Raw genomic sequence first — 14,800 nt, 5'->3', positions numbered from 1 at the left:
CAGTACCGGTACTACCCTATTTCCCGCTATTTCATTCCGACAGGTCTGGAGGCGGTTGGTGCTGCCACCTGCTGTGAGTATTTGTAAACAGAGTGTTTCATTTATATATAATTTAATAGCACACAATTTGTGTATATGAAGCGATTACATGTCATTTAAACATAAGTCAATTATAGGCATATTTCTCTTAGAGCATTCCACAACACTGAATATAGAAGACTTAACTAACTACAGTCAGCTCAGAAGGAAATACAAAGAACTACTGAAGACTTCTAGAAACAAGTATATTGAACTTGAAGCAATGAAGATGGCTGACGAAGCCAAGAAGGACCCATTCATGACATTAAAACCACGTAAAGTTCCAACAACTGGCAAAATAGACATGAATACATGGGAAAAGCACTTCTCACTCATCCTAAACCAACAAAGATCCGTAACAGCCTATCCAAGAAAATACGTTGAAGCAGATAGGGGAGGCATCACCCTATTCTCACAAAAAGAAGTCTCTGACACTATACTCAAACTAAAAGATGGAAAAGCACCGGGCCCTGATGGCATTTTCAGTGAACACATTAAAGCTTCAACAAATGGATGGAAATCCATAACGAATCTCATGAACCTCTGCTTGTTACTAGGAGACATCCCCAAAGCATGGAAAACCTCCACATTGAAGGTCTTATACAAAGGAAAGGGTAACTTGCTTGATCCAAATTCCTATAGAGGGATTGCTCTGGAGCAACGAGCTAGAATAACATAGAGGGGCTGTACACCTGACATCAGCGCTCCCTGCTTGAAGCAAGTTGATAAGGGGCAGCCATGTTAACGGTTGTCAAAACAAAGCGAATTGGCGCGAGAGCATATGTTGAGGTGACAGGGAGATCGTGCATGCCAATTTAATTCCCAAGTTTTAAGGAGTGAAAAGATAGATTCTCGCTTTCAAGAATGCCAGCCGTAAGCTCAGCGTATGGTTGTACTAATCGGAGAAATAAAACCAAGGATATATCGTACTTTAAGTAAGTGTTACTGAATTATAGCCGAGATTCCTTTTTGTAATTTCTGTTTGTAATTAAATCCATTTTATTGTTTACTTAGCGAAAGTGCGGATAGCCACGGTAATTATTTGTCGAATTTTGTTTCAGATTTCGTTTAAAGAACAAGGAATTAACTGAACAATGCGTTGTGAGGGTGAAAAGAGATAAATGGTATCCCACTCAATTCAGTTGCTTATCCTCTGTACATTTCCAGCCCTATTTAATTTTCATTCACATTTACAAATAAAGGAAATGGAACGCCCACCACCAAGAAAACGTAACCACAAAAAATCACTCATTTCGTTCAAACGTACACCAAGTATGATAAATACAGCATTTTACTGCTATTTTTGAAATGTATACAGCCTTTATTGTAGATGTCTGTTGCCTTGGTTTTTAAAACTATGCCACACTTCATAATGGACAACTTTCAAGCTAGTAATCCCAGTATGATATGGTAATGGGAGAAACATGATATCCCCCCTATATTATAATAAATAATTACACTAAACGATTATTGTGGTAAAGTATTCATGGGCCGCCTCTGTGGTGCACTGGTTAGCGTGAGCAGTTGCCACCCCTGGAACCCCGGGTTCGATTCCCAGCTCCGCCACGAAATTTGAAAAGGGGCACGAGGGCTGTAACGCGATTCTATCACTGAGTAGAAGTGGGTTCGACTCCCACCTCAGCCATCCTCGAAGTGATTTTCCGTGGTTTCCCACTTCTCCTCCAGGCATGGTACCTAACTTAAGGCCACGGCCGCTTCCTTCTCCCCCCCCACAAGGCCCCTGTTCAGCATAGCAGGTGCAGCCCTCCCTCACAGTTGTATCCCCCGACCCAATGTATCACTCTCCAGAACACTGTCCTTGAGGTGGTAGAGGTGGGATCCGTCGCTGAGTCCGTGGGAAAAACCAACCCGGAAGGGTAAACAGATTTAAAAAGGAACACAGTACTCATGAGGATGCAATAATTTTAAAAATATTAACAGAATGAGGTTGTAACCTATTATAGGTCCCTATGATTTTAACGTTTCCTGTCATTAATATTTATGTCCATCGTTTTTATTCTAATTTACGCTTAACCACAACAGCCAAGCAGGGTAACGCTCTTGTTCCGATTTCGAGGCCTATTTGTATGTCAGTGTGCGATGATTTCGAACTACCCTACAATCAACTGGTCGTGATATTGGCCTCGTGCCCCAATAGATGAAGTGGCGATATTCGCTTTCATGCTTCAAGCTTTCGGCAACGGACTTTAATTCTCCCCCAGCGATTCTAAAATGCGTATTTTCTACACTTTTCGTCATTTAAAGGCCATGCCCCCTTGCTTGTGTGACAATAGGAAACATGGCAGACGTTCGTTCTATTAGGTTCACCCAGGCAGCGCTTCCGCCTCTCTATGTTATTCTAGCTCGTTGCTCTGGAGAATAATTTGATGAGTGTTTCATTTAGAGCCCTGTTAAAATGTTGTAATGAGCAGGCAGTATAAGCCAAAGCCAAAGAGGAGTGTAGTATGAGTATAGTATAGTATATTCTCTTTGGTATGAGCAGCCATCGGATGCAGATCGAGCAGGCAGTGATATACGGTATTCACTATTCATTTATTTTTTTAAGGGTAAGAGGTTATGTTCGTCGTGTTCACATGTGCAAAGTTTTATTCGTTCGTGGATGAATGATTCGTATGATTTAGGTTGGGCGATTGTGTGGTGTTCGGTGGTTGTCTAATTATGACATGTACGATATTTCTTTTTATAAGTAGGACGGACAAGTTTTAGTTATGTGGATTACGTTTATTCGCATGTCCAACGTGCCATGGAGAACAAACTCTAATAGAAAATGTATTTCTTATTCTGTAAGTGAAATATGAGGGTGTTTTGTTTACAATGTTTCGGTAGTGCTCATAATACAGCAAAGTTGTTTAATTTCTTAGCTCTCCCGATATATTAACAACATGAGTTGTGATTCAGAGGTTAAGAACACTGTGGTGTTAAATGCTGATTCTGGCTCGCAGCAGGCTGCTTTTATCAAAGAAGGCCAAGCTGAAATAGCGGTACCTTCTTCAAAGAATGTATTCTACAACCCTGTTCAGGAATTTAATCGCGATCTGAGGTAATGTATTAGCTACATATTTATTAGATGTTAAGAAATGTCTGCTTGTATGTTCAGTCCTCAGACCAAAGGCTAGTTAGGTCCTAAACAGCGGTATAACTTTACATCCCACAGCCCAACGTTTATAACATTATAAGGAAGTGAAAATAATGCAAATCTTACTTGGAATTCCTTTTAGAGGAGAGATGTGGTCATTGCCATGTGTAGGAACCCACCAGCCCGCCCCAAGAAGTATATTTACTTTTATAACCTAATAAAGAGCAGTAGCCGCCATCGTCCATGGCTAAAGTAGCTTCTTGCATTCTCATTGGTCATGGTGAACGGAATGTGACGTCATTGCCATCAATGCTGATAAATACATTGCGTTACCAATCCCGGCTGAATAAAAGCACAAACAGAAAACACCATGTAAAATAGTAATGCGGCTTTAACCGTCCGGACCAATGGTCTTGTCCAGATCCTATCCTAACCAACTGGTGAGCCCAGCCTAGCACACGAGGGCGAAACGCTGGCAACCAGGAATGAGTTAGCTGGAAAATTTATAATGTCCAATAACGGACCATTGGTATTACGGCAAGAACCAGTCAGACCAATGGTCTTGTCCAGGTCTTATGCTAACCGTCTGTACGGCAAGAACCAGTCCAGACCAATCGTGTTACCACATGAAACTAGAGGCCTAGGGCCGCTTCGCGACTTCTAACCGTCCAGACCAATGGTCTTGTCCACGGCAAGAATCCTAACCACCCAGACCAATCGTCTTGTCTAACGCAAGAATCCTAACCGTCCAGACCAATCGTGTAACAATAATCACCACCACCAGCTATCGAAGCACCTCACTCGTTAGTTCCTCAGTACAGAGGTTGGTAGCTATGAGCATAGCTTCACAACATCCTTCCCGAGAAGGCCGCGAGTGTGTAAACAAACGACAGTCGTTCCGCGCGCAGCTGAATGTAGCGAGTGCTGGGCTGCGAGAAGTAAAGTAACGATAAATTGCCATTACTAGCATCGCTCATAAGCCTACCTCAGTGACTTTCATATTGTCAAAGCCAAGGATAAAACTGAGACAGATCGATGAAAGTAACAAAATTGCTCTAGCCCAGACCAGAAGACATAGTTCATTGTAAACACTAGGTCTCCCCAGCAAAGGCATGAAATGTCTATTTAAACCCGGATAACTTTGAGACTAACCTGTAAATTGTACAACTTTCAACTTGATTAAACATTAGTGAGTTATATAAATTAGAATACATTTAGTATCTTGTTAAAATCTTCTATTTTATTAAATGTAGGCCTATGGTTATTGTCAACGTGTGGTTCATGTTTCACACATTCATGTACCCAATTGCTGTGGTGAGATGGTTCAGACGGCTGAGGTTCTAGTCCTAGTCAGTCTTGGGGTCGAATTCTCACCTGAAAAATCATGTGGCATTAGGAAGGGCATCTGGTTTTAAACCCCAGGGCAAAACAAAAACTTAGCTAGTTTTCTCCATTGATCCCTGAGACTGGGTTAAGCTGAAGAAATGTTAAATTTTTGACGTGCTGATCTACAGTTTGAGTATATTTCAATCTATGTATCGTTTCACGTAAGAAATAATTTTGTTGGAAAGTTAACTGAATGTAGGCCTATAAATGCTCAAAATATAATTCACTTTCCATGTAGATACATTTCCAGTCAGTCAGGATTTCTGACAAAAGAGTAGTGTTACTAAAATGTTGCAAACTTTGCGTTAGGAAGACTTGGGAGTAAGGAGATAAGATGCTAAACTACGGGTACGTGGCATGTGTCAAGCTGTCAGTGGTGAGTTGGCATGGAAGAACAAGCTTGTGTGGAGGTTTTAAAAGTAAAGATCATAATATGAAGATAAAGTTGGAATTCAGGAGGACAGATCGGGGCAAATATTCATTAATAGGATGAGGAGTAAGGGATTGGAATAAATTATCAAGGGAAATGTTCGATAAATTTCCAAGTTCGTAGTAACACGTTAACATGGCAAGAGAATCGTGCATATACAAAGGAAAGGTATAGCATTATGCATTATTTCCTAAATACATTTTTTGTTACATTTACATGGGGCACTTGTCACATTTATTGTATGAAAATACAGTTTGTTAGTTTGTTTGTTTATTCTTAAAAGGGAATGTATTTCAATATCCTTTGTTGTAGGCTACTGAACTATTTCCCATGTTGAATGAAAATTTTATATCTACTGGGCTTGAATGTGGTGTGGTATGAGAAATAACATGAATCACTGCTGAGCTTTGGTATGCATGATGTCAGGAACATTCTCCCTGTTGCTCACTGAGCTGCTTCTGCCTGTCCAGGGCACCGAGCAGGCTGGCTCTGAAAGTATTTTATCATAATTGACGGTACCTGGCTTAGGTGATTTTTTATGTGGTTTTCTCAGCTTTACCCACCCTCTTTTCCACTTTGACATTTTTCAAGAACTGTACTCCTACTGTGTAAAAGTATGCTTAATGCTTTTATTCTCTGATTCCAAGCTTTCCTGAAAATCTACAGTTCTGAGGCATCATGTGACCCATTACACCATTTACACACTCAGTGAACATCATCTTCCTACTGACCTTTTCCAAATTTCCTGGTTTTTGGCACTTTGAATGAATTTAGCCTAGTTTCTTGGCCAAATGTCTCCTGACACTAACCCTATGTAGAGGGATGCTTTCACTATTGTGCTTTTCTGTGGAGTGGTTTTATTATGATGTGATATATATAGTTGATGTGTTTTAAAACAAACAGAATTGCTTTGCCCCTGAGCTACAGGAATTAACTAAATGGAATTAAGATCCCCCAGCCTGGCTGAGAATCGAACCTAGAGCCCTCAGAATCTAAGATCAGTACAATGACCGTTCGGCCAAAGCACCGGACCCATACGCATAATGAACATGCTGTATCCTCCAACATTGTGAAAGTTACAAGCATGTAATTGTAACTTCATGAACGTGTATGTTACAAAAATTATTACAGTGCCACAGAGATTTTTTTATTTAGATACTATAGGCCTAAATAAGTTGTAGATAGTGACAAAGTCTGTCAAAGAATGTATGTAAATTGACTGTAAATACTATAAGAGGTTGGTTTTGTGGTTTCCTAGTATGGACTATACTCTTTATTAATGCTCCTTGGGTTTTCACCGTAGATAACAGCCACTTTAAGAGGGAAGCTGTCTTTTAAGATTAGTTTTAAGATTCTACAAGGCTATTTAGGTTCTGACAAGTTGACTGGAAGTGTAAAGCACTGTCAAGCAATATCAAGGTATTTCAGTCTTTGTATAGCTGATTGCTTCTTGGACAGCTATTTAAAATCAATAAATCCTTTATTGATCTCTCTGTGGATAAATGATTGTGCATTGATGACAGTATTTTTACCCTTTGCCATTGATGAAATCTATTTATTTATTTATTTATTTCGTGTCAGAGTGTTGAGAAACTTAAAAATATAAATAAGGTATTATATACAAATAAAACAGAATACATTTTATGTCACAAAACATGTTTCACACAATGTCTGCCCAGAAATGGGCAACAGAAATTCCCTCTTCAGTGGCTTGAATCAAGTCTTGAAGTGTACAACGAACAGGGCAGGACTGACAGTCATACAGGTGTTGGGTAGTTTGTTGCTCCCCACAATCGCAGAAGTCTGACTGATCTTTCAGATAACCCCATTTTTTAAGGTTATCCTTGGATTTACCTACTCCACTCCTCAAACGATTAAGTGCCTTTCAGGTTGTCCATTCCAAATGATGACCAGGGGGTGGAGATTCAGAAGGCACCATCCAATCAGAAAGATGCTCCATTTTTGCTTGCCACATATCACAACGTGCTGTTCTTGCTGGTTTATCCAGAGCCTTGGAGACATTGAGAAACTTTTCCTGGACTTCAGTCTTCTGGGTGGAGGTCGATGTACAAATAACGGGTGGTTGCTTGTGAGATCCACCTTCAACCTCTCTTGCCTTGCAAACACTTCTCGCCGAATGTCTGGAGGAGAAATACCAGCCAAGCAGTAGAGTTTGTCAGTGGGAGTAGGTTTCAGACACCCAGTTACTATTCTACATGTTTCATTAAGGGCTGCATCCACCCGCTTCGTATGGGCTGACCTAAACCATACATGACATGCATACTCAGCTGCAGAAAAACTCAGAGCAAGAGCTGAGGTTCTTAACAAAGTTGGATGGGCTCCCCATTTGCTTGAGCCAAGTTTACGGAGGATATTATTTCGGGCTGAGACTTTCTGTCCAGAATTAACACAGTGTTTCTTGTATGTTAAGGTCCGGTCTAAAGTGACACCCAGGTACCTAGGTGTAAAACAATGCTCCAGTTGCTTACCCTCCCACGTCACGCACAGCTGTCTAGTAGCTTCTCGATTTCGAAGATGAAATGCACACACCTGGGTCTTAGTCGGGTTTTGCAGTAGCCGGTTCTTCTGATAGTACACTGAAAGTTCCTTAAGTGCATTTGAGAGCTGCATTTCAGTGGTTTGAAAGTCGTCGCACTGGACAGCTAAAGCCAGGTCATCGGCATAAATGAAGCTTCTTGTATAGGAAGGCCTTGGCTGGTCATTTTGTGTAGATGTTAAAGAGGATTGGCGAGAGGACACTGCCCTGAGAAAGTCCGTTCCGTTGGTCCCTCCACCTACTGCACTTTCCTTGAAACTCAACAAAGAACCGGCGATTCTTCCGGAAGAGTTTCAACAATCTTCGTGAAACCATAGTCTCTGGTGAAGTTATAGAGCTTGGTGATCAAAGTTCTATGGTGCACTGTGTCGTATGCTGCTGTAAGGTCCACAAATACCACACCTTTGATTTTACGTCTTTCAAACCCATCCTCTATGTGCTGAGTTAAATTGAGCACCTGTGAAGTACAATTCCTTCCAGATCTAAAGCCCGCCTGTTCTGGAATAAGAAGGTGATCTACTTTAGATGTGAGGCGCTCAAGTAGGATCCTCTCAAATATCTTATATAGGTGACAAAGTAATGATATTTGCCTGTAGCTCTTAGGATCTAATGGATCCTTACCTGGCTTCAGCTATCACTATAGACTTCCTCCATACCTTAGGTATCTGTTTACTCTGCAGGCAATTGTTTTGAAAATCAACAACCCACTTCCTTGCTCTGGAACCAAAATGTTTTATTTGTTCCACTCTCATATCATCCAGACCTGTAGCCTTGCCATTTTTGGATTTGTTTATGGCTTTCTCTAATTCCTCTAGGGTGATATTATTAGTGAGGTCGCTAGACTCCTTATCTATTTGGCGTTCTATTTTAACTCTATTCATATAACCCCCTATTTTTCCATTGAGCAAAAGTTGATGAGCAATGGCATCTGGGGACAAATTGACGTGTACAGGGGCTTTTGTGAAGTCATTATTAAGCCTCTTTAAAAGTCGCCAGGCTTTCTGACTACTTTTAGACATGTCCAGCTCTTCAAGGGTAGATATCCAACGATTTTGTTTATCTTCCGCTAACATTGTTGTCAACTCTAGACCTTTCTGCACAGTCTCTTCGCCAAAGGGATTCGTCTCAAATAGATCAATGTATTCAGCCATCAGAGCTGAGGAATGTTGACTGAGTCCAGGAACATAATTCATTCAACAACCTCTGGGAATTGACTGTCTGGAGCTCTTGTTCACTGCATCTACAAACAGATCGTAGTCAGTCATAGAAATACCTATATCAGATACAGCATCTTCCAGATATGCAGTAAACTTGTTCCAGTCTGCTTTCTTAAAATTATATCGCCTGCGGAAAGGTACGCTCATAGGACGTACCGCAGCAAATACCTGACACATGATGGGTCTATGCTGTGTGTGTGGTATTGGGGTGCCGATGTTCTTTATACACTGCTGAGCAATTCCTTCGCTAACAAAGATTAGATCAGGGTTATAACCTCGTTGCCAACGCCCGCTGTTAAAAGAAGGAGGAAGTTTAACATCGTGTAACAGTAGCATCTGGTGGGTCTCAGCCCATTCCAGCACAGCCTCTCCATCTTCATTCTCATGTTCATATCCCCAGACGTTGCTTTGGCTGTTAAAGTGACCAGTTACAATGTGGACGGCTTGATTGTCAAAATTCCTTGGTTTCTGGAAATGGAATGCAGAATTTGGTGGTTTATATATAGAGGAAACAGTGCAATGATTTAACTCAAATGTAAGGAGTTCTACGTCAGCACAGTCAGATATATCAGTGGATAGGACTGCTATACCAAGTTTGACAAATATTGCACTTCCATGCTGTTGACTTGATCTCTCTACCACTAAACGCATGCCAGAAATTCTTGGCCTGCTCTGATTATTGTCTCGATGGGTTTCTTGTACACAAAGGACATCACAGCCATGTTCCTTACATAAATACTGCAAGAGTTCTTCTTTTACAAGGGACATTCCTTCGATGTTTATAGACATAATCGACAACTGTGGTCCTGAAAAGGACCTTTTTAAAATCATCTTTCAACACTTCTGGAATGGAAGAATTAGCCGGTAGATATGTGCACTCTCTACCGTTTCCAGGGAGCACCGTCAGTCACAGTCTGTTTAATCAAAATTAACTGCACACGTGGAGGTTTCTTCCGCGCTCCCCGATTTCAATTTAATGTAAAATTATGCATACGTTAATGCAAAAAAATTGCAGCACTAGAAAAAAAAACATACCAGATATGTTTCTTCAACTATAACATTTAATATTACCTGTTAGAAACTATACTTTATTATTGCCTGTTAGAAACATTGGTGGCAAACATTTTCTTAGTAACCTATCATTGTTTGAATGTTTTTGAAAGTGATTGAATTCATATTACCTATCAGGAAAAGAATCTGAAAACATAATGCCATGATTAATTTCATTTGAGAGCTAATATAACAATATTTGATGTCTGAAGTTTGATTCATTAAATCATATTTTCAGTGTTGCTGTACTTACTTTGTTTGCTGAAGATAATTTCAAGAAGAATTGTGACAATCATCAGTGTCAGAATGAGGTTGATGGTGAAGCTGATGCAGACTATATACTTAAACAACCCAAAGAGGGAACAAAATATGAGGTATGTGAAAGCTCTTCTGTTCCGTCTGTTTTTTTTAATTACTATACATAATATATTAAACTCACTCATGTGTAATGAATTGGTCAAAGTTTGAATATTGGGATATTTGAAATGGGAAGTCACGCCTTGTGGATTGGGTTCAGTGTAAAACTGGAGGTCTCATGGAAGTGATGATGGTAAATCCCATAGAACTACAAGCTTGTTTGCTTTTCGATGTGTAAGTTTGCAAAATAACATATCTCCTTTATAACCTTCTTCATATATCTCTGTTACAGGATGGTCTGGTTATTCTGGAAGCACTTTCTGCTACAGGACTCCGTAGTATACGATATGCTAAAGAAATACCTGGCATCAAGCAGGTAGTGGCAAATGATATTTCACAAACTGCTGTGAACAGTATTCAGGAAAACATTGTTCATAATGGTGTTCAAGATTTGGTGACTACCAGTCATGACGATGCTGTGTAAGTAGAAGGTACAGCATTTTGCCTTTAATATAGTACCTTTATTATTATTATTATTATTATTATTATTATTATTATTATTATTATGAAATGAAATGCCATATGGCTTTTAGTGCTGGGATATCCCAGGACGGGTTTGGCTTGCCAGGTGCAGGTCTTTCTGTTCAACACCCATATGCGACCTGCGCATCGTGATGAGGATGAAATGATGATGAAGTCAACACATACACCCAGCCCTCGTGCCAGTGGAATTAACCAATCAAGGTTAAATCCCCGACCTGGCCGGGAATCGAACCCGGGATCCTCTGAACCGAAGGCCAGTACGTTGACTGTTCAGCCAACGATTTTATGTACTTCATTGGACCACATTAGTCAGTTTTATAAAAAGGGTTTTAAAATTTTCTGTCAGCCCAGTACTTTGTCATTCTCTTTGATTTTCTAGTAATTGAACATTACTTTTAAGGTTCTACAAGGTTATTTAGGTTCTGACTTAGGTTGACTGGAAGTACCAGGTGTATGCATAAGTCTTTTCCGGTTTCACTAAGAGATGGTGCCAGCAAACAGTACACAGCGTTTGAATTTGACATAAACATCAATTTGTTCGTTTGACATTAACCTATCAACACACACATGTTGAGTCCGCCAAACACTAGCGTCTGTGTTGTATTGTTCACTGATCATGTCGACATTTGTGCCTGAAAAAGAACATTTGTGACACGCATTGCTTTTCTTATTTAATCAAAAGAAAAAGGCTGTGGAAATTTGTTTGCTGGTAGAAACATATGGTGAACACGCTCCATCGATTAGAACATGTAAGACATGGTTTCAATGATTTAAACGTGGTGATTTCAATGTGAAAGACAGTGTGCACTCTGGTACACCACAAAAGTGCGAAGACGAGCAGTTGTGGCAAAACCGTTAATTCACAACGCTTTCACCAACAAATGATTAATTTTAATCACACATTGATCGAAAGACGACCGGAATGGGCCAGAAGTTCTGGCAAAGTGATTTTGTTACACGACAGTGCACCATCTCACGCAGCAAAACCAGTGAAAGACACCTTGAAATCGCTTGGATGGGACATCCTTCCGCACCCGCCGTAGTGCCCCGACCTGGCGCCATCTGACTCACCTCTTTGCATCAATGGGGCACACACTTGCAGAGCAGCACTTCAGCAATTTCGAGAAGTTGGAAAATGGCTCGACGAATGGTTTGCCGCAAAAGATAGTTTTTCTGTCGTGGTATTCATAACTTACCTGAAAGATGGGTGAAGTGTATAGAAGCCGATGTCCCAATTTTTTGAATAAACAAACAACAAATTTCCCTTGAAAATGACGTGTTTTCTTTACTACAGAAACCAGCAAAAACTTATGCATACGCCTGGTACAAAGTACTGTCAAGCAACAATCAAAATACGTATGTCAGTCATTATATAGCTGATATTTAAAATCAAGGAGTCCTGCCTGTCTGTTGATCTTTGTTTGTAGTTCGGTTTGTTTGTCTGTGAGTTTCTTGATTTTGTATGGTTTTTTTTTTTTTTTTTTTTTAATCTTCTATTTTAATTTGTAGTTCCTTCATATCTTCCTTGATTTCTGTAATCCATCAAATATTGCTCTTACTGTTCTATAATTTTTCAGTAATTCTCCAGACGATTCTGTTTTCTGGTATCCTGAGTAGATGTCCAAAGAATGAAATTCGTTTCGTCCCTATTGTGTTCATTATTGGTTCCATTTTCTTGTAGACTGTTTCATTAGAAATGTCCAATGTCCATTTTCTTGGTAGCATTTGTTTATGCACAGTCTGATTGTTATTCTTTCACTCTTGAGTAATCTGTCTATTTCTGCAGTGTTAGTTGTTTTGAAAATGATTTCACTTGCATGTTATTTCTGTTTGTGTAACTGTTTTATAGTGTTTTAATTTTGTGGCTAAAATGAGAGACCTTTTTTATTGTATGTGTTCGTGGTGATATGTTGTGCTCTATTCCGTTTATTTATTCTGTTATGTCATGCCTGTTTTTCATTGAGTTTATATGTTATTGTTTCTCCTAAATATTTAAATTTGTCAAGATTTTCCTTTCCTATTCATCTATTATGGGTTTATTTATAAGTAGTGGATCGAAGGATATTCTGGGGCCAATTTTCTGCTCTATTTCCTGTAATTATTTAACTTGTTGTCAGTCTTTCTGAATGTTGTTGGACAGGAGCACAAGGTTATCAGCGAATCCCAGTCATTTTAAACATAAGTTGTTTTCTTGACATGGCCAAAGCCCAAAAGCTTATCACTTCTACAATTACGGGCTGTGGAAGCATCAGTCTAAACATTGTTGCCTTTGGATCTTCCAATCGTCTGAGGAATATGATTGTTCCATACACCATTGCAGTCTAGCATGTTTATGAACATTAGTCAAAGGTAGGCAGAGAAGTAGACGATGCGCCGTTAACCCAGACCGCAATAAACGGTGATGGACTGTCACTCCTGATAGTGTACGATGTGTTACACTGTTGCGCCAGAGCCGAGGAGGACGCAGATCTGTATTGCAATGTTGAATGAGGTGTCGATCATCTTGGGCGGGTGGTCTGGTGGGGTGTGACCAGACCCATTTCGAAGTGTTCTGTGGCCTTCTGTGAACCATTCTGTACACACCCGTTGCACTGCCGACACACTTCATCCCACTCGAGCAGCAATTTCCCAGATGGATGCATCACGTTCTCTCATGCCAATAATGCGCCCTCTTTCAAACTTGCTCATTTGACGGTCCTCGCATACATATGTGAGGCATCCTGCACATCTGCTCAAGTCACATCGATCCATTACCTTCGGTTTATAGCAATAACGAGAACCACAGGCGCATTTAACCAGTCTGTGGTGGTGCACCGAGATATTGATGTGGACCTTGAATCTGAGGGCCAATATTGTTCAATGCTAATCATTTCTTCAGAACCTACTAGTGCACATGTCCTGTGAATATAAACTTCCTTTCTCTAGACTTTCAAGGTGTTTTGGTTTTTATGAACATGAGTGTATATGTAACTTGTTCAAAATCAGGTAAAGTGGACAATATTCTTGAACAGCGAGGGGATAGTAGTTGGCTCTCTCCCTATGTTGGAACAAAATGTCATCTGGTTCTAGGTTCATTTTTACACCATTAACAAAATGTATTCATAATTCTGGATAGATACACAAAGGTAACGAACATTCCAGCTGGCGCAACTTCCCTTGTTCAACATTTCAATGTATATTTTTTTCACCAGTGGAAGATCTTCACCAAACATTTCTGTGAGTGAGGTTTACTTGACAACTTTGATATTGACTTCCAGAGTCATAATGCTATCCACGAACCTTCTACGCTGGCGTAGCGGGGGGAGAGGTGATACTCGCACGCGGCACGTCCCAGGTGGCGGATAGGGGGGGTCCTAACTGGCTTGCCGGCGGACTTGAGGGAAATAAAATACTTCTTGCGGACCAAATACACTCCCCCTGTGGGTGGGAGAGGCAGACGAAGAATTCACTCACGGTGTCCCCTGCCTGTCATAAGAGGCTACTAAAAGGGGCGACCAAGGGATGATCAAATTAGAACCATAAAACTACTTGTGATTAGTACCACCACGTGGGGAATGCCATGGGTCGCTTTTACTTACGCATAGTACCACTATGTTGGGTAATAAATAGGTTTGTAATTAGTAGCAAACGAGGGCTCAGCGGCTTTTACAGTACCTGTGATTAGTTGCACTATATGAGCGACACCCTGGGATGAGGGAACCCATGGTTCTGGCTTGCTTATGATTAGTACCCACTATATGAGGAACACCACGGGATAGTACGAGTCCCTGTGGTTAGTACCCTTATGTGATGAACACCATAGGTTTGCGTTGCCTGTAAATGGCGCCGCAATGTGCGAAACAGCGTAGGTCTGTAATACACGTGCGAATTTCATTACCTGTGAGTAATACCATAATATGTGGAATACCGCGAGTCTACGCTACTCTTGATTACTACCGCAACATGACAAATACCATGGTTCTACTTTCCTAGCGATAAGTACCATTGTGAGGGGCCGCTGACTTGGATTTTGGACTCCTTTTGACTACAAGTAAACCATCATTTCAGTATTGTGCTCTAGAAGCAGTCCCTTGGTCAGTACTACT

General features: G+C 40.5%; 1 protein-coding gene across 2 annotated transcripts in view; it reads left to right on the top strand.

The window, feature by feature from the left end:
- Positions 1 to 2,630: 2,630 nt before the first annotated feature.
- LOC136876300 (tRNA (guanine(26)-N(2))-dimethyltransferase) overlaps positions 2,631 to 14,800 on the top strand; it is a 96,239-nt gene continuing 84,069 nt past the window's right edge. The window contains exons 1-4 of one of the 2 annotated variants that reach the window (XM_067150132.2): positions 2,631 to 2,882; positions 2,961 to 3,139; positions 10,054 to 10,189; positions 10,465 to 10,652. In XM_067150132.2, coding sequence (XP_067006233.2) covers positions 2,808 to 2,882; positions 2,961 to 3,139; positions 10,054 to 10,189; positions 10,465 to 10,652 — 578 coding nt within the window. In that variant the 5' untranslated portion in view covers positions 2,631 to 2,807. The remainder of the gene's footprint in view (positions 2,883 to 2,960; positions 3,140 to 10,053; positions 10,190 to 10,464; positions 10,653 to 14,800) is intronic. The other variant, XM_067150133.2, reaches the window with a different exon arrangement.

Source organism: Anabrus simplex, chromosome 6, assembly GCF_040414725.1.
Source record: "Anabrus simplex isolate iqAnaSimp1 chromosome 6, ASM4041472v1, whole genome shotgun sequence".
NCBI classification, from domain to species: Eukaryota; Metazoa; Arthropoda; class Insecta; order Orthoptera; family Tettigoniidae; genus Anabrus; species Anabrus simplex.
The sequence above is the reverse complement of the archived record's forward strand: the minus strand, read 5'-3'. Positions and strand labels throughout refer to the sequence as shown.